A 25,838-nucleotide genomic window follows, 5' to 3' on the forward strand; every position below is an offset into this window, starting at 1 on the left:
GTAGAGGTCTTTTACCTCCTTTGTTAGGTTGACTCCCAGGTATTTGATTCTTTTTGTTTTAATTGAAAAGGGGATTGGTTTTTTAATCTCTGCTTCTTCTGATTGGTTGTCTGTGTATAGGAAGCCTCTGACTTTTGTGTGTTGATTTTATATCCTGCTACCTTGATTAGTTCCTCTGTGGAGCTTTTAGGGTTTTCCATATAAATTAACATATCGTCTGCAAATAAGGATAGTTTTACTTCTTCTTTCCCTATTTGGATTCCTTGTGTGCCTTTTTCCTGTCTTATTTCTCTGGCTAGAACTTCCAGTGTTATGTTGAAGAGCAGTGGCGATAGTGGACACCCTTGTCTTATTCCTGATTTCAAAGGAAAGGCTTTCAGCTTTTCTCCGTTGAGGATAATATTGGCTGTGGGTTTATCATAGATGGCTTTTATCATGTTGAGGTATGTTCCTTCTATTCGAAGATTTCAAGGGCCTTAAACATAAATGGGTGCTGAACTTTGTCGAAAGCCTTCTCCGCATCTGTTGATACGATTATGTGGTTTTTATTCTTCTGTCGGTTGATGTGATGGATTATATTAATTGATTTTCTGATGTTGAACCATCCTTGTGCTCCTGGGATAAAGCCCACTTGGTCGTGGTGTATTATTCTTTTAATGCATTGTTGGATTCTGTTAGGTAAGATTTTGTTGAGGACTTTTGCATCAGTGTTCATTAGGGAGATTGGTCTGAAGTTTTCTTTTTTTGTGTTTTCTGTGTTAAGTTTTGGTATTAGTGTGATGTTGGCTTCGTAGAACGTTTGTGGTAGTTTTCCTTCTTTTTCAGTTTTTTTGGATGTGTCTGTGTAGAACAGGCACTAGCTCTTTTCTGAATGTTTGGTAAAATTCATTTGTAAATCCATCTGGTCCTGGACTTTTATTTTGGGGGAGGGTTTTGATTACTTCTTCTATTTCCTTGCTTGTAATTGGTCTGTTTAGCTGTTCTATTTCTTCTTTATCTAGCTTTGGGTGGTTGTAGAGTTGTAGGAATTTGTCCTTTTCTGTTAAATTGTCCAATTTGTTTGCATATAGTTGCTCATAGTATTCTCTGATTATTCTTTTGATTTTTGCTGGGTCTGTGTGATTTCTTCTCTTTCATTTATGATTCTGTTTATTTGTGCTTTCTCTCATTTTTCCTTTGTGAGTCTGGCTAGTGGCCTGTCTTGTTTATTTTTTCAAAGAAACAACTTTTGGTTTCATTGATTTTTTGAACTGTTTTCCTGACTTCCATCTCATTTATTTCTGATTTAACTTTTATTATTTCTTGTCTTCTGCTGGCTTTTGGGTTATTTTGTTGTTATTTTTCCAATTCTTTAAGGTGGGACATTAAATTGTTTCTTTGCACTATTTCTTGTTTCTTTATGTGAGCTTGAATTGCTATATATTTTCCTCTTATAACTGCTTTTAATGTGTCCCATACATTTTGGAGACTTGTGTTGTCATTGTCATTCTTCTCCAAGTATTTTCTAATTTCTTCTTTGATCTCCTCATTGATCCAGTGGTCTTCCAGTAGTGTGGATTTTAGTCTCCATATGGTAGATGGGTTTCTTGCCTTCTTCATATGGTTTATTTCTAGTTTGATTCCTTCGTGGTCAGAGAAAATAGTTGGTATGATTTCGATCTTAGTGTATCTATTGGTGTTTATCTTGTGACCCAGTATGTGGTCAGTCCTAGAGAATGATCCATATGGATTTGAGAAAAATATGTAGTCAGATTTTCTGGGGTGCAGTATTCTATAGATGTCCACTAGACCCATGTTGTCCAGGTCCTTGTTCAGAGCTTTAGTGTCTTTACTTATTTTTTGTCTTGTTGATCTGTCCATTGTTGAGAGTGGCGTGTTGAAGTCTCCTACTATGTATGTATTCTCTCTGATATACATTTTCATAAATGACAGTAGTTTCCTAATATATTTTGGTGCTCCTTCATTTGGTGCATATATGTTGATGTTTGTTATTTCTTCTTGTTGTATTGTCCCCTTAATCATAATGTAGTGCCAGCCACAGAATCTTAATGAGATTTTATAGAATTACCCATTAAGTTTGAAAGACATAAGGAAAAAAAAAGCCAATCATAAAAGAGATAGTTGTTTTTAGTACAGATCCCCTAAGTGGTTTTGACAGTGTATTTCTGCTTCTAATTTTAACAAAGAAAGATGCAGATTTTAGTTTCAGAATATACAAACAGAGCTGTAGGAATTAACCAAATAAAATATAAGAACAAAGCCTGCTTTGACAAAAGGATTTCTCATGTGTAAATCTTCACCAAGAGGATGTAGATTTCATTCACTAGAAAAGATTTAGGTCAATTATGGATCATGAAAGAAAGAGAAATTATACTCATTTCCTGTCCCTTTCCTCCCACCAAATAGAAATCTCTCCTTTGTTATTTGAGACCATGTGTAAGAGACAACACAATCAAGTCAGTGTCTTCTAGCCTTGGAGAAATAATTTTATTATCCACAGACACTATTCACAGGAAAAGGCCTCAGTGTATTCAGCAGTATTATCAAGTAGATGTGTTCAAACATAGATGTGATTTGGCAATGAGTCAGTATGTGGATTAGTTTATATACCTGGAGAATTGAGTTATCTTGTGAATCTCAGGACACATTATGCTTTTGTTATATTGCAAATAGTTCTGTTTAGGAGATCCACTGAGTCATCATTGTCTGTGCTCCTGAAAATACAATATAAACTCACCACCAAAATCTATATCCCATATTACTTACCCAGTGTTTTCATACATTCATTGTTTCATGGACCCCATCCTACTATTCTATTGAACATGTGACTGGACTGCTCATGTGACTCAGTGCCTAATGAATAGAATATATTGAGGAGAGCTGTGCTGTGTTTAGAATGGTTTGAAGTAGGAGACATTGCAAACAAAGCAACCCAAAGACTGTTGAATGATTAGAACATATGGTTGGCACAGGCCAGTAACAGAGATCAAAATGGCAGACCACAAAGTCACAGCCGAAATCCTGGGAATAAGCTCTCTTCAGTTAATGGCAAACTCAATGTGTGTTCTATGATGTTTGAATGTGAATTTAAAGGTATCTGTTATATAGGAAGGGAATGAAAACTTAAGACTAGAGGGACTGGGTGGGCTGGCTAGCTTCACGGGTGTAATTCTTATAGAGACCCACTCTCAGAGTGGCCCAGGCCCTGCTGTTCCCATATTGAAATTCTGAATACTTTGGGACTATGTTTTTATTTTGTACTGCACCCTAGGAATTAAGCAGCCAGTCATGAGGAGAATGTCATGATTTTTGCGTGATAATTAAGTCCATGTAAATGTGTGAGGAATTCCACATGCCTGGAGAACATGATCCTGCAGCCTTTGCCCATGTTAAAGAAACAAAAAACAGAAGGGATAAAGAAAGAACAAATAAAAGTTTGGGTGGTGACAGGAAATGAACAGAAGAGGACACAGCAAACGCTTGACCATTCACTCTTCAGTCTAGATGCAAATTTTAATTGAAAATTGCACTAATAATCAAAAGAAGGCAGGGCACATTTCACAGGCAGTCTTTTGGCTAGGGGCGCTTAGTTGAAACAACTTGAAAAGAAGTGAAGGGAAAATTTTTTCAGGTTACATACATTACGGAAGTAACTTTTCAATTTTGAAATACTTTGGTTCATAACTACAGAAGTGTTGATTTTTCAAAACTTTGTCTGTTTCCTTCCCCTATACTATCCTGTGTGACTATGAGGAATTGATTGTGGGTGTGTGTACTCAAGATGGTAACCATGGAAACCTCAGGCAGGGTTGGGGGGAGGGGGGACCACAGAGGCAGCCCAAGTCCCACAGTGGCACTTGCAGCCACAGGTCTTATTAAATAGGAATCTGTGTATGCAGAGCAGGTTTTGTGGAAATGAGCATTTATTAAACTGAAACTTTAAACATTAGCTCTGTGCTTCTGGGAATTCGGGTATCAATCTTCCCAACTTTGAATTTCCCACAAATAAGTGATGCTGTAGTCATCAGATGTTCAGTGAGCCTGCATTTTTTTCAATGCATGTAAGTTATTCCCAGTGAGCACTTTCAGGGGCAGAGGTTTGGGGACAGGGTGTGGCATGTTCAGGAATGGAGGGCCCTGAAGTGCCATCCACCTTTTCTCTTTCATGTCCCTTATTGTGACACAGCTGTAGACCCATTCAAGTTCTCTAGAAGAGTCAGGATGCTGAAACTGCTGCTATTTGGAGTTACCCATAGGCCTGTTGGACCAGTCCAGTGGGACAGAGACAACAGGCAACTACAGATCTCTGCTCTCTCCAGAGCACCCAGCCTGCACACTGCCCTTATCAACAGCAGCTGAGAAGTGGGGCTGGCTGGCCTGCAGTTGATTTCACTGTCCTCACTCCCCAGGCAAGCATGGGCATTCAGTGCCCTGGAGAGTCTTAGAGGACAGAGAAGGCTATCCACAGGTCTAGTGCACAGGAGCACTTACTGCTGCTGCCCATCCATCACCATCACCCATCCCAGGGGCAGGTTGCCAAGCAGTCCCTGGGGGGAGTTTTTGAATGAAATTATGTTAGATTTCACTGCTTCATGGTGAAACATGTAATAGAGACTCAAAGGAGTCTCTATTTTTCCCATTTCACTGTGGAATAGATGTACTTAGGAGACAAATCAGTTAATTTTAGCAAGGAGAGGAAGGAGTTTTCAGAGTGTCTTAAACTCTTAAACTCACAGTCTTAAGCTCAAGGTTAGTGATTTTTTTTTATATTTATTTATGCATACAGAACTGGGGTACATGCCAGAGATACAGGGGCAGTGAGAGGGTTCACCAGAGACAGTGGGGAGCAAAACAGACAGATCAACGAAGTACGCTGCTGAGGGGAGCAGTGGGCGGGTCAGAAGAGGTCTGCCTCGCCATGTGGATCACCTCTAGGGCAGGTAGGGATTGAACTCTTACAGAAGTGGCTCTAGCTTCTCAGTGCTGTGCTTTAACCCACTGCACCAGCAGGGAGGGCCCTCAAGGTTAGTGATTTTAAGGAAGAAGCCGAACTCCTGTACCAGGAATGGATTTGCCTTTGAAAAATGAAGCCATTGTTTTACTTTTGCTGTTTTCTTTGTGTGTCTGGTGCCATGTCCACCTTGCTGGACTCTGGATAGAAACTGTCTTGGTTATTTGGACAGCTAGAGGGGATGCCGTGGGGCCAAGGTAATAGTAGGCACAGAGTTCTCTGAGTGCACTGTCATGTGGGGTCTCCGCTGTGGCATTTCTAATGGCCTATTTCCCACTTAGATAGTGACAAGAGGCTGCGAGACTGTGGAAATGACCCTGAGGAGGAACGGGCTGGGCCAGCTTGGCTTCCACGTGAATTTTGAAGGAATTGTTGCAGATGTGGAGCCCTTTGGCTTTGCCTGGAAGGCTGGCCTTCGCCAAGGGAGCCGCCTTGTGGAGATCTGCAAAGTGGCAGTGGCTACTCTGACCCATGAGCAGATGATCGACCTACTCCGCACTTCCGTGACTGTGAAGGTGGTCATCATCCAGCCGCACGATGATGGCTCACCCCGCAGGTAAGACATGAGGGGCCCTGAGAAGGGGGTGCCCCTCCTTGACCACTGAGGCAGGTTCTATCCTAATGTTCCTGGTAAGCTCCTCCAAAAACGTAGTCAAGTTCATCTTCAACCAGAGTTGCTCGGATATCACTCATTAAATTAACTTAAAATGAACTTCAAAAAAAGTTATTAGTGCAAAATAACAAATGACAATTTTGTGTGTCATTTCATGGTACACTGACCCATGTAAGGACTGAGATATTTTAAACTATGGAGCACAATTCTGTTTGATTCACTTGGGCCAGTGAAACTTACATATCAAGGGAAAGATCCTAGTTTGACATAGCTTAGCCTTCAGCAGATTAAATACTTTGCTTTGTTGAAATTACTTTTCATAACCTGAAGCAGTTTGATGATTCTCAGGTTATGTAAGATATCAGTACCTGTTTATCTAAAGTAGTACTGGAATATCAACAACATTGTATGTGTATATTACTTCATTTTATTTGAACTGATCTGGGACAATCTCATAAGCTGTCATGAGAAACGTCTGAGAAGCTGACGGGTGATTGGAAGCAGAGTAGCAATCGAGTCAAATTAGAAGATGATACGTTTCCATTGCTAATAGAAAATAACTAGGTTCATATCTAAAAAATATTAGACTAAGCAAGAAGGAATGCAAATTAAGAACAAGTCATCCATCCGCCGTTACCCACTTTCATGCCATTGATGGTTCAGTGGTAGTAGCAATGTCATCTCACAAGGAGTTCCTGTGGGTCACCTTAAAGGCTCTGGCTTTGCAGAGAGCAAGAGTGCTTGAAATGCAGGTTTTTTCCCCTGTAATCTGGGGTATCCACATGTTCTCCCTAAGCCCCATTTATTATCTGTATGGTAGAGACTGTGCTATTGCCTGCTGCTGCTGCTTTCATAAAGTTCAAAGGAAAGCATTTGACCTCATCTGTCATGAGCAACACCCCAATCATTTTCTTAAAAAAAATATTAAACTTTAGAATATTCATTTGGACTTTTTCTAAAAGAAATTCTTATTCAAAAATGAATAGCCATTTTCTGAATTATTTCTCTGGTCACTGAGGTCATTCTTCCTCTTTCTCCATCTCTTTTCTTCATACTCTAAGCCAGTACTTTCCCAGAGCACTGTCTGCACTGATAGGTTCTCCATCTATACTGTTAGAATCTGTAGCCACGTGTGATCATCACACACTTCAAAAGTGACTTGGGAGATGGAGGGAATGAATTTTTCATTTTAGTTACTTGAGATTTAATTAGCCACCTGTGGCTAGTGGCTGCATACTGGATCAATTCTAAGCCATCATTTTTTAGAAAGTAAACCTGTGGTATGCCACCTTCATTTCTGGTTAAAATGCAAGCTTTTGTAAATGCCTGCTTCTAGTAACTCTTTTACCATTTGCTCCCCAGCTGTGAGCTCCTTTCCTATCTCTACCCAACAATCTGACAAAATAAAGATTGAGGTAGCTGAAATTCCTCCTTAGAGTAGCAGTCACATGTCATGGGATATACACAGTATGTTTCTTGTTGCCTTGTCAGCTTCTGTTTTAAATCCATTTGCTCCTCAAGTACCCCATGAATCACACCTAGTTGTATGATAACAGAGAAATCAAAGACAACTATTTTATTAAAAATTAAATAATAAGCTATTTTATTAAAAACAAGACTTGGAAATGACACAAGGCAAACCCTCTAGTTCTTTGAAGTTAAAGGGAAAGTTTTTTTAAATAAATTTTAAGGCAGTTAATTTTTAATTTTTTCATATAATGAGATTTCTCTCTTCCTTTGGTAGAAATAATAGATTGATAAATCTTAGGCAGCTAAATCTTAATTAAATCAAGTCTTACTACCTTTCTTAGGGCTATTACTGTAGAATTAAGCACAAAGGTTACCATGTCCTCCTTTTGGCTTAAAAAATAATTATTTTTCAGCTATTTTGAGTTTGGGTCTACTCTTGTTAGAAGAAATTCTCAAAGCTTTCAGAATATTTGGTAGATAAAAATGTTAAACTTATCATTGAGATTGGCATTTGGAACATGATTTTGGAGAATGTTTTATAAAATTCTGAATTGCTTTTTAGCTAAAACAAACCAAAACTACCATTAAAAGTTCCAAACTGTTATTTATTTATTTATTTACTTACTTACTCAAAGGCATGTTATCTGCCTTGAGATGCACATAATTATTTTTTTGTTTTAAATGCAAATTCTCTTCTTGAAACTATTCAAGATCCTTAGAAAGTTTTGCCTTTGTTTTCTCTGAGTCTCATTCATGTCATTCTGTGAAGATACAGATTTTCCTGCCGATTGATCTGGAATAACTGTCTTCTACAATCATAACCTTAGCCAGGATTAGAACTAGCTATTTGTAATACTATTACGAATAGTAGTATTTGTAAGCCTGATAGTAGCACTCCAAAATTGGCAAGTCCCATCACTCTGCAAATCACCAAGATTTTAAACTTAGCATGTTTCATTTGAAATTCCTTCAATGTAGTCTTCCAATTTTCTGTGAATTTGTATTTGTAAAAATCTTTGAATCCCTAGTTTTAGTTTGGGATTCATGTTCTGCCAGTGACTGACTGGGTAGCATGATAAAAGCACTTGCTGATGTCAAGCAGGTTCGCCAACAAGTTACCCCTATAATAGCAATCCTCTGCTTTAGACAGCACCATCAGTACAAAACATCACTTTCAGTTTCATCTCTGAATTTTATAGAAATTTCATCTTCTGTATTATTAGATTTTGAAATAAATTGTCAGAAAGGCCCAAAGGAGTTTGGGTAGTAGTGGACTCATTTTGAAAACTAAAATACAACACTCTTAAAATATCAATATATTGCTTAGTGACATTACTCCTAACATAACAAAGACCTGCTTCCACCTAAAACTGTGCATGTTTGATTTGTGGCATGAAAAATTACCTCTGAATTCTTTCACAAATTGGTTCCCACTGCTTTTCACGGAGGGGACAAAATGATGGACTCCTGTGTATGGGTATGCATGTATAAATTCTTTAAGTTGTCTTGAATTTAAAAGCCATAAGGACTACCAAAATGGCCAGATGAGTTAATTGCAAGATATTGCTATCTTCCTACACATTGTGAATAATTTGAAAAATGCTTCAATTCACTTTTTGCCATTTATCAGGTTTATTTTTGTCCAATGAGAAATAATTTGCCTTGGAGCCCATCTGCTCCTGTCAACAGTAAGAAGGACCTGTCATTTAATAAACTCACTTCTGGTCGTCCACAGGCCAGAAGGTATTTGCTTATGACTACGAAACTGCTGGATTAAATGAATTGTTTAGTTGGAAAAGTATTTTATGTTAAGTCAAAAGCCACCCTGCGTTTTGAAGTCATCTCAAGCCTAAGGGTGATGATAACTCAGCTCTCCTTAGCTTGAAGGGAGGCAGACTATTTTTTTAAAAAAAAAAACAGTTCATTTTTACATCATTTTGTACATTTTTTTCATCTCAATTGTAATCCCTCAGGTTTCCTATCACCAAGTCACCATGTGCCATCACCATAGTCCCGTGCACTTCCCTCCCCCCACCCCCCACCCCCTCCATCCCTGTTTTTTTGATCACATTCCCCACTGAGACAGACTTTTTTTTTTTTTTTTAAAGATATATTTAATTGTACATACAGAACTGGGGTACAGGCCAGAGGCTCAGGGGCGGCGAGAGGCTTCACCAGAGACAGACTGGGGAGCAGAACAGGCAGATCGACGAAGTACACTGCTGAGGGGAGCAGCGGGCGGGTCAGGAGAGGTCTGCCGCGCCATGTGGTCAGACAGACTTTTTTTAACCTCCTCTTTCCTTGTGGAGTTCTGGAAAACACCAAAAAAAAGGAGAGTGCCCTTTGGGAATGCTTATTAAGTGATCTCATGCTGAGATTGGATCTGGGAATGAATTTATATAGATTGAAAATGAGTGGCACAAAGCAGTTTGGGAATAGCATTCTTCAAATGGAAATGAGGTTTTAAAAGTAGCAAGACTATTTCCCAAGCAGACAGTGTCTGTGGCCAAGATGAAGAAGAGTTGAAGAAGACACTTAGTTGAACTCCTCTTTGGTTTTGCAAGGGCTGGAATGACCCTTAGCCCAGCCTTCAGAGGTGACTGGCATTCTATCAATGTCACTTTAAGGAAAGCACATCAACTTAAAAGGCTAACATAAAGGAAATAGCTCATTAGAATTATGCATGAGTTGTTATACAATGTGAGTGATTTAGTAAATATGTCCAATAAAAATGGAAATGCAATTCTTGCTGTGGTACATCTGTTTTGTGTGATTTTTCATACTTTGTTGACATACTATCCAAGACATATTTTCCTGTATAATGCAAAACAGTGGAATATCTCACATTGTCATGAATCTGAATTGTCATTCTCTCATCATTCTGTAAATTGCAGCTTTATGTTCCTTTGTTTTACTGTCTGTGGCCTGACCATCCAACTCCCTGAAATGCACAAAGGAGGACATATAAATAGAAATAGGAAGTAAAATTCAGTTTTGTCAGATTAGTAGGTTATGTGTATATTATAGAATAGTAGATGAGTTGAAATCTGGTCTAAACTGAGGTTTTAGAAGAGGTTAAGGGTTTCCCAATTTATTTGTATGGATAAAAAATCATTCTACCTTATAAGCCTTCCAGTAATAAATTATAATGTGAACTATAATATATGTGTGTATGTATATATGCACATACACACACACAAACACATATATTTCTTTTTTCAGAACTTGAGGGTCTCAAAATAACCTGAAATAATGTACATTCACTATTCTGAGCCTGCTGCCCACTTATTCCAATGTAATATTCAGATTACCTCTTATTTCTTGAAACAGGAACATTGAATTAGGCCTAGTCATTCATTCATTTTGTTCATTTGTTCATTCACTCTATTTACTTATATATGTATGTATGTATTTACATCATTCTTCATTTTGCGCATTTTTTCATCTCAGTTGTAATCCCCATGGACTTCCTACCACCAATTCACCCGTGTGCCATCACCACAGTCACTCTTAACTAGTTTGTGCCAGAAACAGTGCTGGGCACCAACTATTAAAACGGATGGGACAGATGTAATCTTCACTTTCTTACCTTCCTTTGTATTTATCTGGTGTTCATATTTTTGCTATTTTAAAAACCATTTTAAAAATGGTTTTTCAAGCTATAGCAGCACTTATTAGTTGATAGTAAGTATCTCAAAGCAGAAAATGCTCTCTCTGCAATTATGCAATCTATGCTTTCATTCTGATGCTATTTTGCAGTTTGAAATGTTATGTGTTACCAACACTGTGATGGAATGCAAAGAGCAGAAGCACTCAGTGAGTTAGCCAGATCCCTTTCATACTCGACAAGTTACACCATGCTGTGAAAGTGGACAGCCAATAGATATTCTCCCTCATGGAAATCTACTCATAAAAATCAGACATCAAATAGCTATTGAGACCCTTCTATGTGTAAATATGGAGTACAGTATATAATGCAATAAAATGTTAATTCTGGCCTCCAACTTTCTAAGCAAAAAAAAAAAAAAAAAAGTGATTGACTTTATCAAGAACTTTCTGAACCTTTTATCAAAAGTTGAATCTTTTATGGGTGCTACAGGGTCCAGTGGGTAATGATAGTCCACACTGTCTGTTGAGGGAAGAGAGGAAGGGAAGTCTGTCATTATCTAGCACCAAACAGCTCCATTTCCTACTTAATATGGCTCTCCCATTTTCAGTTCAAGACCTTTATTCAAAGGCTTAGTCAAGTGGCTTTATGATCTAAGTGTCTTTTTTTCTCCGTATAGTCTAGGTGTCTATTTCTACCTCTAAAGAAAATTTGCAGAAAAGTGAATTAATATTTAGCACCTATTTTGTGTATGACACAGCCCTAACCTTTCCAGGAAATAGTTATACTACGTAGTTATTTCCCTGTTGGGTTTTTATGCAACAGAAAGAAAAGAGTTTGTGATTCAAAAGAATAAGCATCAATTACCCCTGTCACCTTGTTGGATGATTTGGATGGAGTCTTTTAGCTATTAGCAGGCTATTAGCATAATAGACATTAAATGATTAAAATATCTGTGATTATTTCAATCCCGGGGGCTATAAAAGGGTCCCTTTACAAAGTGCATAATATAAAAGAAGCAGGTATTTCCTTTGAAGAGATTTATCTGCTTTTGTGTCCAAAGATCCTTTTCACAACTAGTGAAAAATATGATATGGGCCACAATAATTGATCTTTGATAGTTTGCTAAGGAGATGGCCAAGAGTTCAGGAAAGAACACTGAGCAAGGAGTCGGAGGTTCTGGAAAGCAGGGAAACCTGCCACTTCTCATGCTTCCTCTGAAAATTGGAGACTTCCTTTGCGCTACCTCTGACATTTTTGTGTAATTAAACTAGTGCAGAATATGTGGAAAGTTGTGAAGTGGCACACATGGCAGGTAGTAGACTGCAAGTAAACAGTAGCCTTGTAATGTGTTGTAAAGTTTTTGTTAGAAGATTGGGTTCGGTTGAAGGAGATCTCTGTGATGCGACCAAGTAAAGTAAAACCAAGAGGCAATTTCAAAGTACGCTGAGTGCAGGTTGTAATTCTGCGATTTAGCTGTGGCGGCCTGGTCAGTGGTCAGCTCATTTGTTAATTGTTTTTTTTTTTTTTTTTTTCTGGCTAAGGATGTACTTTGTTCCTTTAAATATTTTCTTTACTCTAAGGTCTTTGGCTTTGTTTTGCTACTCTCCAAAAGAATGGCCCTTGTTTGTTATCACATAGATCTCTTCCCACTTTCAGTTTTGAAGTGGCATAAAGTCATGCCTTCTAGGAGATGAAAAGAATAGCAGGATAATGATTTTTTTTCTCCTATAGGTAAATGCACATGAAGGAAATTGACAGCTCCAAAATTTTCTGTAATTCTGTTGCTAGATAAAGTCAAACTTGACACTCATAGTTCTAAAAATATAGATCTAGAAAAAAAATCCGTGAAAGTTGATGTGCCTTTTGCTGTGTAGTATTTTTTGTGACTGACTTCTTTCTTGTGAAGCTATCACTTAGGAAGTTCCTATATTTCATACAGTTTAATCTTAATAGACTGTGCTGTTGCTGCCCTACTTACAAAAGAAACGTGGGTCCAAAAAAGGTTGCCCTATCTCTCACCTATATTTAATTGACTGGTGATTTTGAGCTTTGTGTTTTGATCCCTGAGCCCATATCATCCCTACACTGGACCCTGGTCTGATTAGAACCAGTAGTGATGATTGGATTGAGAAGACTGAACAGCTTAGCCAAGCAGAAACACAACTGCTGCTGTTGGTCAGGTTCTGGAAGTTGAAGAGATCATTTAGTACTGAGTCTAGTCTGCGAATGACTCTACTATCCAGTGTCCAAATTACTAGTGGAATTGGAGTGTTTTGCCAGGAAACTTGAGGTGTCATTGAAAGGAGTAGGCTTTGTGGCTGCCAGCTTGGGGGGTTGCCTGGGTATGTCTGAAGGTGCATGTGTGTCAGTGGGTGTGGGTGCCTGTTAATTGTGAACCAGAATCGATATACCACTTCCACCAAGGCCATAGTAGCAGCTATAGACCTAGAAATTTGAATATGGGAGCCCTACTTCAAGCAGTGAGAAGCAAGAGAGAATGCTAATGAGCGCACATATCCCAGATACAGACATAAACCATCTCAGGTAGTCCACAATGGTAAGTTCAGATGAGCCAGTAGTAAAATATATGGTTTTCCCAGGGCCCCAAATATTGGAATTCCTTGTAATTCTTATAGTTTTGTAGTCATATTTTTAACTAGCACATTTTGTCTGACTGTCTTAGTCTAGAGATTAAACCCATAAAAGTCACTGGTTAACAAGCATTAAGTATTACATATTATGTTCATTTTTAACTCTAAAATCGAGTTTTTATTGACCCCTACTTAGCATGTTAATTAGGCGCCTAAGTAGATGATGTGCATGTTTGTTATTGAGCAAAGAGGAAATCAACATGCTTACATGTAAATAATCCAGTGGGCTTATCTTTGAGTATCTCTTCTTGGCAAGCATACTGTGCAGGATGTGCCAGAAGCTGGAAATATAATTCACATCCATTGACTTGATTTGGTATGTGGAAAGGAAGCCAGGCATGTTTGTCAGTGAGTGAGGTCTGAATTAGAAGATTAGCAGTTCACTTTACAGAAACGTCTTTTTCTGCTAGGACTTCCTTTGTTTAGTCAAGCTGGGTTTCAGCTGCCCTTTACTTATAAGTCAGAAATGGTTCCTGTGTGCTCTTTCATAGCAGCACTGGGTTTGATGGTATGAATGTGCTGGAATAACTGGCCTGAGAAGCAGACAGGTGTGTGTGTGAGAGCAGGTTGCACAGACACCCCACCCTCTGGGCCCCTGACCCCAAGCTAGTGCCACAGCAGAAGGGCCTCGTGGGCTCATATGTAACCCTTGTTTTATACTTGTCCCCATTTCCCTCAGACATGGTTGGATTTTCTGTGTGTGTCCTTCAAACAATTCATCATACATACAGAGAAGAAGTGAGTTTGACTAATTTTGATGATATACTTAGTGGTATTTGAAGTCTTAGTCATAGATGTAAATAAATGTAAAGGAAAAAAATGAGTTTATAATAATAGTTGCTATAAAAGCATTCTATGATGGCAAAACTAGCTGATTTTTATTTGGGCAAAAGCATGCCAGTCTTCAGTATTGAGAGATCATTTACATATGACGTTGAGCAAGAGGTTAGAAATGAAATCATCCCTCCCTGATTCTCTCCTCATCCTAATGCATTGCACAAGATTTTGTCAGCACTCTCTCAAATATTAGTCATGATTATGCATTTATAGGATGTTTTTCTTCGAAGACTCAAGCTAAATTATAGCATATTATTAAAGACGACAATCTCTGAGCATGAATTAAATACTTTACACGACTCACCATCTGTTTTCCTTTTCCTTTGAAACCAAACCCAATAAGCTGTAACCTAAACAAGCACTGGAAATGCAAATTGCCCTTTGGTCCACAAGATTCACACTTCATATTTCTTTCATTCAAAATAAAATCCTAGGGCCTTTATCTGTGGTAGATTTCCTTCAAGGATTCCCTGACTTGTCCTATTTGGGCACTTGCCACTTTTGAGGCATCAAAGCCTGGGATTTACCTGAACATTGAGTGACTTGCTTAGAGCATACCATGTGGTGGCAAATATGAGTAGGTTTTCCTGATGTCCTGATATCAATTATAATATCCCATCTTTATGGTTTCTAATAGGGCGTTAGCCATATGGATGAAGCAATAGTACAGTGGCATTTAATTAATTAATTAATTAATTAAACAATTCAAGTGCTTGAGTAAAAATTGTAGAGCCTTTGGGCCCACCCTCCCTGGTGGCACAACGGGTTTAGAGTACAGCACGGAGAAGCTGGCCGTGGCCATTTCAGTGCAAATTTGATCCCCAATCCTAGAGGTGATGCACATGGTGCAGCAGACCTCTCCTGAGCTGCCCACTGCTCCCCTCAGCGGTGTACTTTGTCTATCTGCCCGTTCTGCTCCCCACTCTGTCTCTGGTGAAACCTCTCATCCCCTGCACCTCTGGCCTGTACCCCAGTTTATATGCATAAATAAATAAATCTTTTTTAAAAAATTGTAGAGCCTTGGCATTCATTGTATTAAAAAAAATACAATACAATGTAAATGTAGACTTAATAAATTTGATGAATAATTGAATCAATACATTCAATAAATCCAGAGTAATTGAAACTTGCCTAGATAAGAGAGATGAATTTTGCTTTGGAAAAAAGAGTGATGCAAGGTTACCTCAACAGATCATCACAACCTTTTCTCTGTAAATAGCCATTCTTCTTTTCAAAAGATAGCACCACCATCCAAAGCAGAGAACAGGACATTGCTTTTTTGTTTTTTGTTTTTTTTTTTTAGTTTGTAAAATGTATTTAATAAGTGACTTTAATCCAGAATATAAAATGTACTCATACAATTCAGTCAGATCAAAAGTAAATAGTCCCTCCTTGCAAAAAACAGACATAAGATTTAAAGACACGTAAAGAAACAAATGCAAACAACTAGTAACCCTAAGAATGTGCAATAGCATATAAGTTATACTATAAACTATAAGAAGCTGCTTACTTTACTACAATGCCTAAAATCAACCATGCAAAACCAACTGATGAGAACATAGATCAACTGAATGCCACACATTACTAGCAGCAATGCAGTAGTGTACTAAAAATTTTCCCACATAATTATCAAACAACCCAGCAATCTTGTTCCTAGGTATTTACCCAAGAGAACTGAAAATATTTCCACACAAGACTTACATGTGAATGGCTATAGCAGCTATTTTGTGTAAGAATCAAAAATTAGAAACATCCAGGACATTATTTTTAAGATCTGCCTCTCACTGTCCTGAGATCCAAGAGCTGTTGCTCTAACAGGTGAGATGTCATTTTCATCCAGTGTTGCTGTTGAACAGAATGGAACTGCCCTGTGTGCCAACTCTTTATGTAGGTCCTGCCCCCCTCCCTGTCTTCCCCATCCCTTCCAGAAATCCAGATCTCTTCTTTAAGCCAAGAAAACACTGAAGTCCACAGGGATGTAGCTTGATGCAGAATTTTTTCACTCATTTTACTGACCTAGTTTCCAAAGTTCCTGCTTATTTTCTAGGGATAGAAAAAGGCTGGGTAGTGACCTCATTGGGTGGCTAATGTCACCTTGTTTTTTCTGTAAAGAAAGATTCCCTGTTCATCTTTGCAGGCTGATACACATTATGAAGCTGGGTTTGGAAAAGGAAGTGAGGCTTTTCCAGTGAAAATTTTACCAAACCTATTATTCTCAGTGCTGCTCTCCTTGCCTTACCGCCCTGGGCAGATCCTTTGAGAATCAGTTCCCTAGATCATTGCTTCTGTCCCCTAGAGGTAAGGAGAGGTCGGTCACCAACCTGAGAGGGCCAGTAGCCTGTGGAGCCCAAGGGGGAATGCTTCTGTCCGTTCCTTTGTCAACAGCCCCCATCTCTTAAGCTTCTCTTTCACTTTTGCTTCCTGTTCTGTGCCTAGCCAGGATTGTTCAGAGGTAGTGGTCTTCTCCTTGTCTTCCTCTCAGTTCCCTTTTGGGGTTTACCTTCCTCTGCTCTACTAAACCATTGCTGTTCTTCTATTTGCCTTTTATATGTCTATTTTAGAACTTCAGATATCTTCAAATTGTGTTCATGGTCAGGTTTGTTTCTTTTCTTTTCTTTTTTTTTTTTAAATATTTTTATGCTTATAAGAACTGGGGTGTAGGCCATGAGTGAGTGTGGTGGGGATTCACCAGAGATGGAGTAAGGAATGGAACAGGCAGATCTACTGAAATACACAGCTAAGAGGAGTAGCTGGTGAGACAGGACAGGTCTATTGTGACATATGTGGGTCACCTCCCTGGCCAGGGATCAAACTCATGTCGCAGTGGCTGGGGATAGCTTGATAGTGCTGAGACTTTCATATCTGTGCCACTAGGAAAGCCCACAAGTTTGTTTGTATTTGCTGTTCTCTTTGTTGTTGTTGTTGTGATTTTGAACAGAGGCTGACACTTTATCACCTTAAGAAAGTCTCATTTTTAAAGAGCAATACTGAACTCTAGGAAATTTCTCAAAGGGCAAATATTAGAAAGCTTTTATGTTTGAGGAATGTCTAGGGGGAGGCATTGGCTTTGGAAGCTGATTACTTTATAAATGTGGTAAATTGGAATGATTTTCCTTGACAATCAAATTTGAAACTTAACCCAGACTGTCTGTGTCCTTGACGGATTGTGCCAGTTGGCTTCACAGGCTGACTTTGGTCAAGTTAATTGTAATGGTGTGCACTGTGTAATTAGTGTGGAACATGAGGGATGTCTGACTTAAATCCAATTTTTCAGACCCAATGAGTTTAGGTTCCTGACTGATCATTTGAGTATGTGGGAACACTAGGAAGTGACCTTGTAGGAAGCCATAGTACACTGTTTTAGAGAGTGACTTGGACAGCTAAATACCACATATGACTTTGACAGGATGAACACTCAGGTTTCCCATGAGTGTGTCAGCTTCTAATGATTTTGTTTTTCGTTTTTCTCAAATGCAATTAAAAAAAAAGTGTCATGTGATTCTGATTCCTGGTTATATTACTTCAGATTAAAATATCTGTTCAGGTGATGTGTGAGCCATTTTTCATCTATTAAAGCTTATTTGTCCATCCCATTTAGTGTGTGTGGCCCCTTGTATTCAAATTGGTTAAAGAAATAGTCGTATCTGTCCAAGAAATTTGCAAACTACCTGGAGAGGCAGAATAGATGCATGAAATGCCTGATGTCAATGTCTAGCAATTAACCAGAGGCATGAGCATGATACTGGATCCTTCTGAGCCACACCAGGTCATAAATAGACAAGACCACCCTAGGCCAGGAGCATGGCTGCTGATACAGTTACCTGGCTTGCATCCATAAGGTACCTGCTTACAGGGTGGGTGATCACTGCAGTCTCACCTCTCCTCTGCCAGGCCTGTGTTGCTCCCCAGGGACACCTGCACAGTGCCTGTTTAACAACTTTCACAATTTGCCAGCCTTTGCTCTATTCAGTAGAATTGGCCCACCTTGTGGTAAAGGTACAATTTGAGCCAAGTATTGGGCCAAATAGAGTGATTTGATTATCAGGACAGAGACATAGTGAGTCCAGACAATTGGAGAAGACAAGATGTGCCAGAGCAAGTTATTGAGAAAGAAATATCTTCACAGCAGGAATAAGCAATGGAAATATCTAATTTTCAATTTTTTAGTAGCCATATTTTTTAAAATAGTAATTTAAAAAGCCAAAGTGAGATAACTTTAGTTATGTGTTTTGTTTATAATACCTTCTCTAAATACTATTCTTTCAAATTGTTAGCCTTTCAAAATATTTCCAACATATGTCAAAGTGCATTAGTGAGTTAACTGACATTATTATTATTATTGTTAACATTATCATTATTATTATTATTTATATTAGGTCTTCAAAATACAGAGTATATTTAATACTTAGAGCTTTTCAACTTTCTATCCAGAATACTTACTATGTTTACAGCCCATAAAAGCCTGTCCTTGCAAAAGGAGATTCCAAACTTAATAATATTAATCAAATCTAGATTTTACATTTAACTTCATTACAATGAATTCACTTTGTTCCTTGGGTACATTCACCCCATTTCAGGTGGCCCCCTGGAGCCTGGTGACCTTGTAAATCCAGGGATTGTACCCTGAAAGGCCCATCTCAGGTAGAGGCAATTGTGTCTCGTAGCCAATAAGGAGACATGACTTCATAGGAAGATGTGTCTCTTCCCAGGATTGTAATGAGAAGGAGCAGTAGAGAGAGAAACCGGGCTGCATCTTTTAAATTAAAGTCAGTCTCACAGGGTTTCAGACATCACTCAAACACTTGGTCTCTAAGTAAAATCGCCTCTTACCATGTGGCATGTACCAAAGGCTTTCTTGCAAAATGAAACTTCAGGTTGAAAGGAAGCTTTCCTCCTATTTAGTAAGCATTTATTATAACTGTATTGGATATTACCAACAGATCATAAACTACAAATATACTAGCATACATTGTGTTTTGACACAGTTATGAAAGCAAGATCATTCTTAATAGGGACTGATCTTATTTGGGGTGTCCTATTTCTAGGGTCTTTAGGCTGGAATGAGACCAGCAGTCCAATCTAGTCTATATCACTTTGATTGAGGCATTTAATGTCTCTGGGCTCAACATTCCTTATTATAGTACATCAGAGTTGTTATCTGGAAATAATAGCAGATACCTGTTGTGCCAGGTATTAATCCTTCTAGTTCCTTATGGGAGGCTGAGGCAGTACTCAGCAGTATTTCAGCATTTGAAGAACACGACACATCAGCAGGTATCCCCACCCCATTTCCACCAATGTGGATGATGTTCCTGGCTGCAAAGCAACCAGGTTAAAGCACAAAGAGCCCTTTTCATTCCTGAACTCATGGTTGGTAGCAGAAGAACTAAATGGTCAAGGCCTGTGGCTTTATTGAAGGACAGATGTCCCTGGGGGTGGCGAGCTCTGTCTCACCACCTGTGAGTCCTGAGAAGCTCAGACCTGGCCATGAGTAAGCAGTGCTGATGGCTCATTTCTCAGCCTCTCTTCTCACCATGTCTTCTTGGCCCAACAGAGGGTGTTCAGAGCTCTGCCGGATCCCCATGGTGGAATACAAACTCGACAGCGAAGGCACCCCTTGTGAGTACAAAACCCCTTTCCGAAGGAACACCACGTGGCACCGGGTGCCCACCCCAGCCCTGCAGCCCCTGTCCAGGGCCTCCCCGGTGCCTGGCACACCCGACCGGCTTCAGTGCCAGCAGCTGCTTCAGCAGGCCCAGGCTGCCATTCCTCGAAGCACCTCCTTCGACCGGAAGCTCCCTGATGGCACAAGGTACAAATAATCCCCTTTACTTATAAATGGCCCTTCAAAAAGTCTGGGGGTGAACTCTAAGTCATAGGAAGGGACTTTTTCTTTAGCTCAATCCTCTCTGAGATAGCTTGTTCTGAATATCTGGACTGGCAGGGCTGAAGGACAGGCAGAGGCAGCGGTGCTTTGGAGCTGTCCACTGCTATGCTGGTGAATGCAGGTCCCATCGACCCAACCAATATGTCTTCCCCCTCCATCCATAGCCCTCCTGACTAACTTATCTCTAATCACCTCAGGAGAGTACCTGAGAAACTGTTCTGCCTCACTCTCCTGGTAAGTGCACAGTTTTAAGAATAAATGAAGCACAATTGCAAAATCAGTAAGTCCTGTTCATTCTAATGTGCCTATAATATTTTACGAGGTCCTAAGATCATTAGCATTTCTTTGCTTTTCTCATTTTAAGCAGCATGAGTTGAGTTTAAAATTACTTTTTTCAGTGAAAACTGTTAAATCCATCACCATTAGAAGCTGGTGTGGGTTTAAAAACTCCTAGATAGTTTTAAGTGAATGAAATAGTCTAATTTTCCTGTGGCTGCATCATGCATTTCTACTTCTGTCATAGGTACCACACAATATGGGCGGGGGAGACCATGCATTTGCTCAAAGCAGCTGGTCAGGCTCTGGCCTCATAGCATTGTGAGAGAGGATGCAGGCTGCTTCCTTGATACACTGTTACCTTAGGTCTGTTTTCATCCTCTCCCAGGCTGCAGTTGCCTCCTTTCAAAAATAAACTTACTATTAACCAAAACCTCTTGGGGTCATTATAAGAAATGAATCAGTCAATACATGTAACTTTCTTAGAACCATTTCTGGCACACAGTAAACCTATAGATTGTATCAATAATAATAAATGAATAAAATTAAAATATCTGCCTGCTCCAGTATGTTCTTTCCAGGGTGAATACTAGAAGGGTGTTACTGTGATTTGACATTCATCAACACATCGGTCTGTGGAGCTTGTAAATTCAAAGCAATGCACATAGGTAGCCTGGGCGAAAGGAGTGGCATCGGGAAGGAATGAGTCTGTAGAACTGCCCTTATTAAAGTAGAAGTTAATCGTTTTTGTTGTTGTTGTTTTTTTTTGGGGGGGGGCGGGTGCTGGGTGAAGGAAGCCAGGAGTGTTCCAGTAGCAAAAGGGAAGTTTGGCAAGCACATCTTTATCAACTGAGTTTTCATTAGTACTACACATATTTGTGTATCTGAAATAAATAAGATGGCATTCAAGAAATGTGTGAAAATAAATGGGGTTGCCAAGTTTAGGGTGTTCTTCCTGCACAGGTTTTAAATATAGAACTAAAACGTGCCTTGCATGAAGTTTCCTGTAACAAGGGATACTCCTGTTATCATAATTGGGTATTCTTGGAGGCCCTACTGCATAGTACGTCATGAGAATCGTTATCTATTCTTTAAATCTTCAAGTGGTGAATGCTTGTTCCTGGCACATCTCTTTCCTATAATAGATTACCCACTATAAACCAGCTGATAGCTTCTGGCATCACCAGTGCTTGGTTTATGGGCCCACAATTTATTTTGTTTAAAATTGCAATGTGTTGTTCTCTCTTTTCTTTGTTATGGTAAAAAATAAATGAGTTTATAAAATGAAACTGACCAGGATAAGATTTTGACCCCCTCAGATACCACAGTACCCTGTTAATGATTCTGGTCAACATTTCAGAAGTTCGCCCAGCAACCAGTCGTCCTCCAGTGACCCTGGACCCGGTGGGAGTGGACCCTGGAGACCGCAAGTGGGATTTGATGGGTACTGTTCATTTTCACCTCGCTTGGCCTTGGGAGGGACTTGTTCAGTGATTCTCTCAGAAACATTTATTGTGTGCTACTGCACCCCAGGCCATTGGGGGAATAGGCTTTTAATAAGTCACTGGTCCAAGCTAGAAAGCTCATCATTTCTGTGTAGGTAGTGCTCATTTGTCTGTATTCTGAGCTAGTCTGTTTTTTCTTTGTAATAATTACAGTCTTTCTGAGCATGTGAAAAACTAAGGATTTGGATACTCTCTAGGCAATAGCCCTTGGGAGTCTTCCCCTCCCTTAAATTGCTGATGAGGAATAAATTCACAGCCTCTGTCAAAAGTTTTTTGTTTTTTTTTTCTTCTTTCGAAATAGCCCAGAATGAAAGAAGGCAGGGTTCGCAATGGGCATGGTTCTTTCTGCTGCCTGTTTGAGAACAGCAGAAAGTCACAGAAGGTTGCCTTACACACTGGGCTGAGGACTATCCCCTGTCATTTGTACACATGGCGTGCAAGAGATGGGTCAGGTCAAGCCCAAGGACACCTGGCAACGGAGAGACACTGTGTTGACTGATGAAGTGATTCAGGAAAAGCATCTGATTGGGAAGAAGAGGACCTCCGTTCAGTCTGCCTTCCCATGGTGGTGGCAAATGTAGCTCCTGGTGGCAAGTTTAGTGTGAGTTTTGCCACCAAGTCACACCTTGGCCATTCCCAGGAGCTGCATGCCCTGATTTAGACAGAGAACCACCAGGTCAGACAAAGAAATGATTTCCTAGGAAAAGAGACACTTTCTATTATTGGCCTCAGATTGTAGAAGGAATGACTCTCCCTCATGCCCTCTCTCCTTCTGGTGTAGGCCTCAAAATAGATAGTTCCAATCTGAGTTACATGTGCTCCTGACCTAATGATGGATGGGGTTCTTAAAAGTTGTAAATAAAGGTATTTTTTTCTCAATTGAGTTGCATTTTAAAGTAGAAGGGAGTTTTAAAACCATTTCTGGCTTTCTATAAGAACAAGGATTTGTAACTGGGATTCTGTACATGAGGATCACTTTTATGCTGTGTGTCAGATTCTGTTATTTATTTCTTAAGTAAGATTATATTGCCATGTTTTGGGATTTCATAGAACAAAGTCTGCCTTGACAAAGTCAAGAGACCATTAATCTTATTTTCCTTAAAAATTTCAATATATTTTAAGTAGTTCTTCTGTGGAGTTTTTAGTTTTCTCTCTATATATATTATCATATCATCCACAAATGATAGTGATAGTTTTACTTCTTCTTTCCCTATTTGAACTCCTTGTATGACTTTCTCTTGTCTTACTGCTCTGGAAAGGACTTTCCAGTATTATATTGAAGAGGAGTGGTACAAAACAATACAAAAACAAGTAGATAATTGTAAGCCAGAGAGATCCTACAGGAGAGGAAAACAGAGAGAGGTCAGAAGCAGGAAGGAATGTGGGGACTATGGTGATGATGGGGGGGGATTATTTGTTATAAAATGAACAGTAATGTAAATAGATTATATACATATATATTTTAAAATAATAAAATTTTTAAAAAGTTTGGTACAAAGAAATAACAATGCTATTTATTCTAGGAACAAGGGGAAAAAAAGCAATGAGTTCCTCTTTAACTTGCCAGGGACAAGTTGCCTGGCCATGGATAGTCCTTTTAACCTTCTGGCTTTGTTGGTCCTTCGTAAATGGCCATCATCTGAATACCATTGTTGACCCTAAGGTGAAACTGAGTCTCCCATTTTCAAACCTATAACTTCTCTGGTGGGATTGTACCAACAGATACTACATTTCATTTACCAGGAGACAACTTCTGGTTAGGGGTTTCCCCTCCATTTCCCATTTAGGAGCTGCACTTACTAGGAGCATGCTACTGGCTGGCATGGTGGATAAGAGTGGGGCTCAGCTCTGTGTCTTTCCAGGTGCCAGTCTCCCCTGCTGCTCGAGCACCAAGGCACAGGCCCTTTGGAATGTGAAGGCACCAGGGAGCGGGAGGATACCATGGAAGGAAGCAGGCACCCAGGTAACATGAGCTCCACTGGCAGCATCCACTGTGGCCCTGTCCCCTTCCCCCACCACCATCACTCTGACTCATTTAGTAAGTTATATGACATGCTAAAGTGGTCAACTGGGTCTCCATGTCATAGGAGATGCGGTTGTGGTTGGCTGAGGGGGTGCTTTGTGCTGCCTGTGGTCAAGGAGCATTGCCTTATGGTAGTTGCTCTGTTTATTCTTTGGGCATCTCCATCAGTAAAGCCAGAAAATTCTAGAACCATCACCCTGTGCATTTTTACCAAACCATGTGTTAGGCACTTTTGTTTCTTGGCTCTTTTGTTTCTTTGCGCTTTTGTTAACCCCAGAAATTAAATATTCATCTCTCTTTCTGTGACAGAAACCAAATGGCATGGCCCACCTTCTAAAGTCCTGAGTTCCTATAAAGAAAGAGCCTTACAGAAAGATGGAAGTTGCAAAGATTCTCCCAATAAGCTTTCTCATGTAAGTCCTTTGTTCATAAACTAATCACTTGGTTAGCCATTGTGATGTAGCTCCACACATGTTGTTAAGTGTAATTGCCAAAGATTCTTGATGAGTTGTCAGTGTCTCACAGGTGCTTTGGAGGCAAGAGAAGATAGATGATTCATAGATAGGCAGATAGGTTGGTAGACGGGTAGACAGAAAGTTAAGGTTTTCTTCTTCTCCTTCCTGACTTTAAAGACTCCCAAAGAAACGTCACACAGTAAATTACTCACAAAACCAAGATTATATCTTTGACCTTCTAATCCTCAAGATCCAGCATAATAGCTACTAAATTGTATTCACCCCCAAGTGGAAGCAGGAATGGTGGGTGGCACTGCAGTGGGGATACTTCACCCACAGCTTGGCCATTTAGTGTGCAGCCCCATGATTCACATGCAGTGGCAGAGGCTCCCTGCGGTGTGGTGTGCCGACACCTGGCACATTAATCTCAGTCACCTGCATGTGTTGTCATGTCTTCTCTTCATCAAACCCCTAACGGGTGAGCCCTATAGGTGGTGACCCAGTGGAACCACACCTGTTAGATGTGAAGGCATGGATTATTGACTTGCCAAACAGAACCAACATTTTAATGTAGCTTATGCTTGAAATTTTGCAGTTAAGAAATTGTGAGGAGGTTCTGACTTAAGATGTTTCTTTCTCCTGTGTGTCATTGGCGAGTTTTATAACTGTAATGAGCACATGCGGCCTTACTTCCCTTAGCTGCATCAGGACCTTGTCTCCAGTCAGCTTTTTGTAGCCATTTAATTCCATCTTTACAAATCTTTCACTGCGGCTCAAGTAAAGGGAGGCAGGAGTGGGGAGAGACTTGGGAATATCGATATATGAAAAGAAGGTCAAGGGGATTTGCTTAAGGATCTGATGTGATGGAAGGAAAAAGAAAAGGCCAAGCCATTTAAAAATAGATCAGGGCATGACTCGTTCTCATGACTCCACAGCCCTTTACTGATGTACCAGGCCTTATTAATTTTCCCAGGTTGCAGTGAGGGGCTCTGTCTGTGAGCACATCAATGAGATAGGGACATTTGTTCTGGCTTCTTTGCTTTTTGTCTCCCAGGGTCCCCAGAGCTCTGACTCTTTTCAAAAGAGAGCCAGAGCTCATTAGCACTGAGGGTGTAGCTAACTTGGGGCTCTTGGAGAGATTGCTCATGTTTATTTACATAGTGTCTTTGTGACTGAAAAGTGCTTCTGGATCTATTATTTCATTGGATCTACACGTTAATCATGTCGAGAGGGACTCTGACTGGCCAACGTCTCACTACTGTGATCAAACCTGGGTCTTCTGTACAAGCCCATGGCTGGCAGTATACTTTGACACAGAAGCATTTTCCACATAAAAGACTGCCCTTATCCTTTTATTAATTTTTCCATATGCTTTCCAAATTTATAGAACCTCTGTTGATAGCTTTCTGGTTAGTAACACCCTGATAATACTTTGGGCTTCATGTACATATAGTCCAACAAAGCCTTGAAAAGATACCCCTTTAATTTAAGGTGAATTTT

General features: G+C 39.7%; 1 protein-coding gene across 3 annotated transcripts in view; it reads left to right on the forward strand.

The window, feature by feature from the left end:
• SIPA1L2 (signal-induced proliferation-associated 1 like 2) overlaps window positions 1-25,838 on the forward strand; it is a 211,454-nt gene that overhangs the window by 148,592 nt on the left and 37,024 nt on the right. For all 3 annotated transcript variants that reach the window (XM_012731328.1, XM_004691132.2, XM_012731327.1), the window contains exons 10-14: window positions 5,293-5,567; window positions 19,747-20,004; window positions 21,716-21,799; window positions 23,723-23,823; window positions 24,193-24,296. In XM_012731328.1, the coding sequence (XP_012586782.1) occupies window positions 5,293-5,567; window positions 19,747-20,004; window positions 21,716-21,799; window positions 23,723-23,823; window positions 24,193-24,296 (822 nt within the window). The remainder of the gene's footprint in view (window positions 1-5,292; window positions 5,568-19,746; window positions 20,005-21,715; window positions 21,800-23,722; window positions 23,824-24,192; window positions 24,297-25,838) is intronic.

The sequence above is a fragment of the Condylura cristata genome, unplaced genomic scaffold, assembly GCF_000260355.1.
Source record: "Condylura cristata isolate star-nosed mole 26May11 unplaced genomic scaffold, ConCri1.0 scaffold00030, whole genome shotgun sequence".
Classification (NCBI taxonomy): domain Eukaryota; kingdom Metazoa; phylum Chordata; class Mammalia; order Eulipotyphla; family Talpidae; genus Condylura; species Condylura cristata.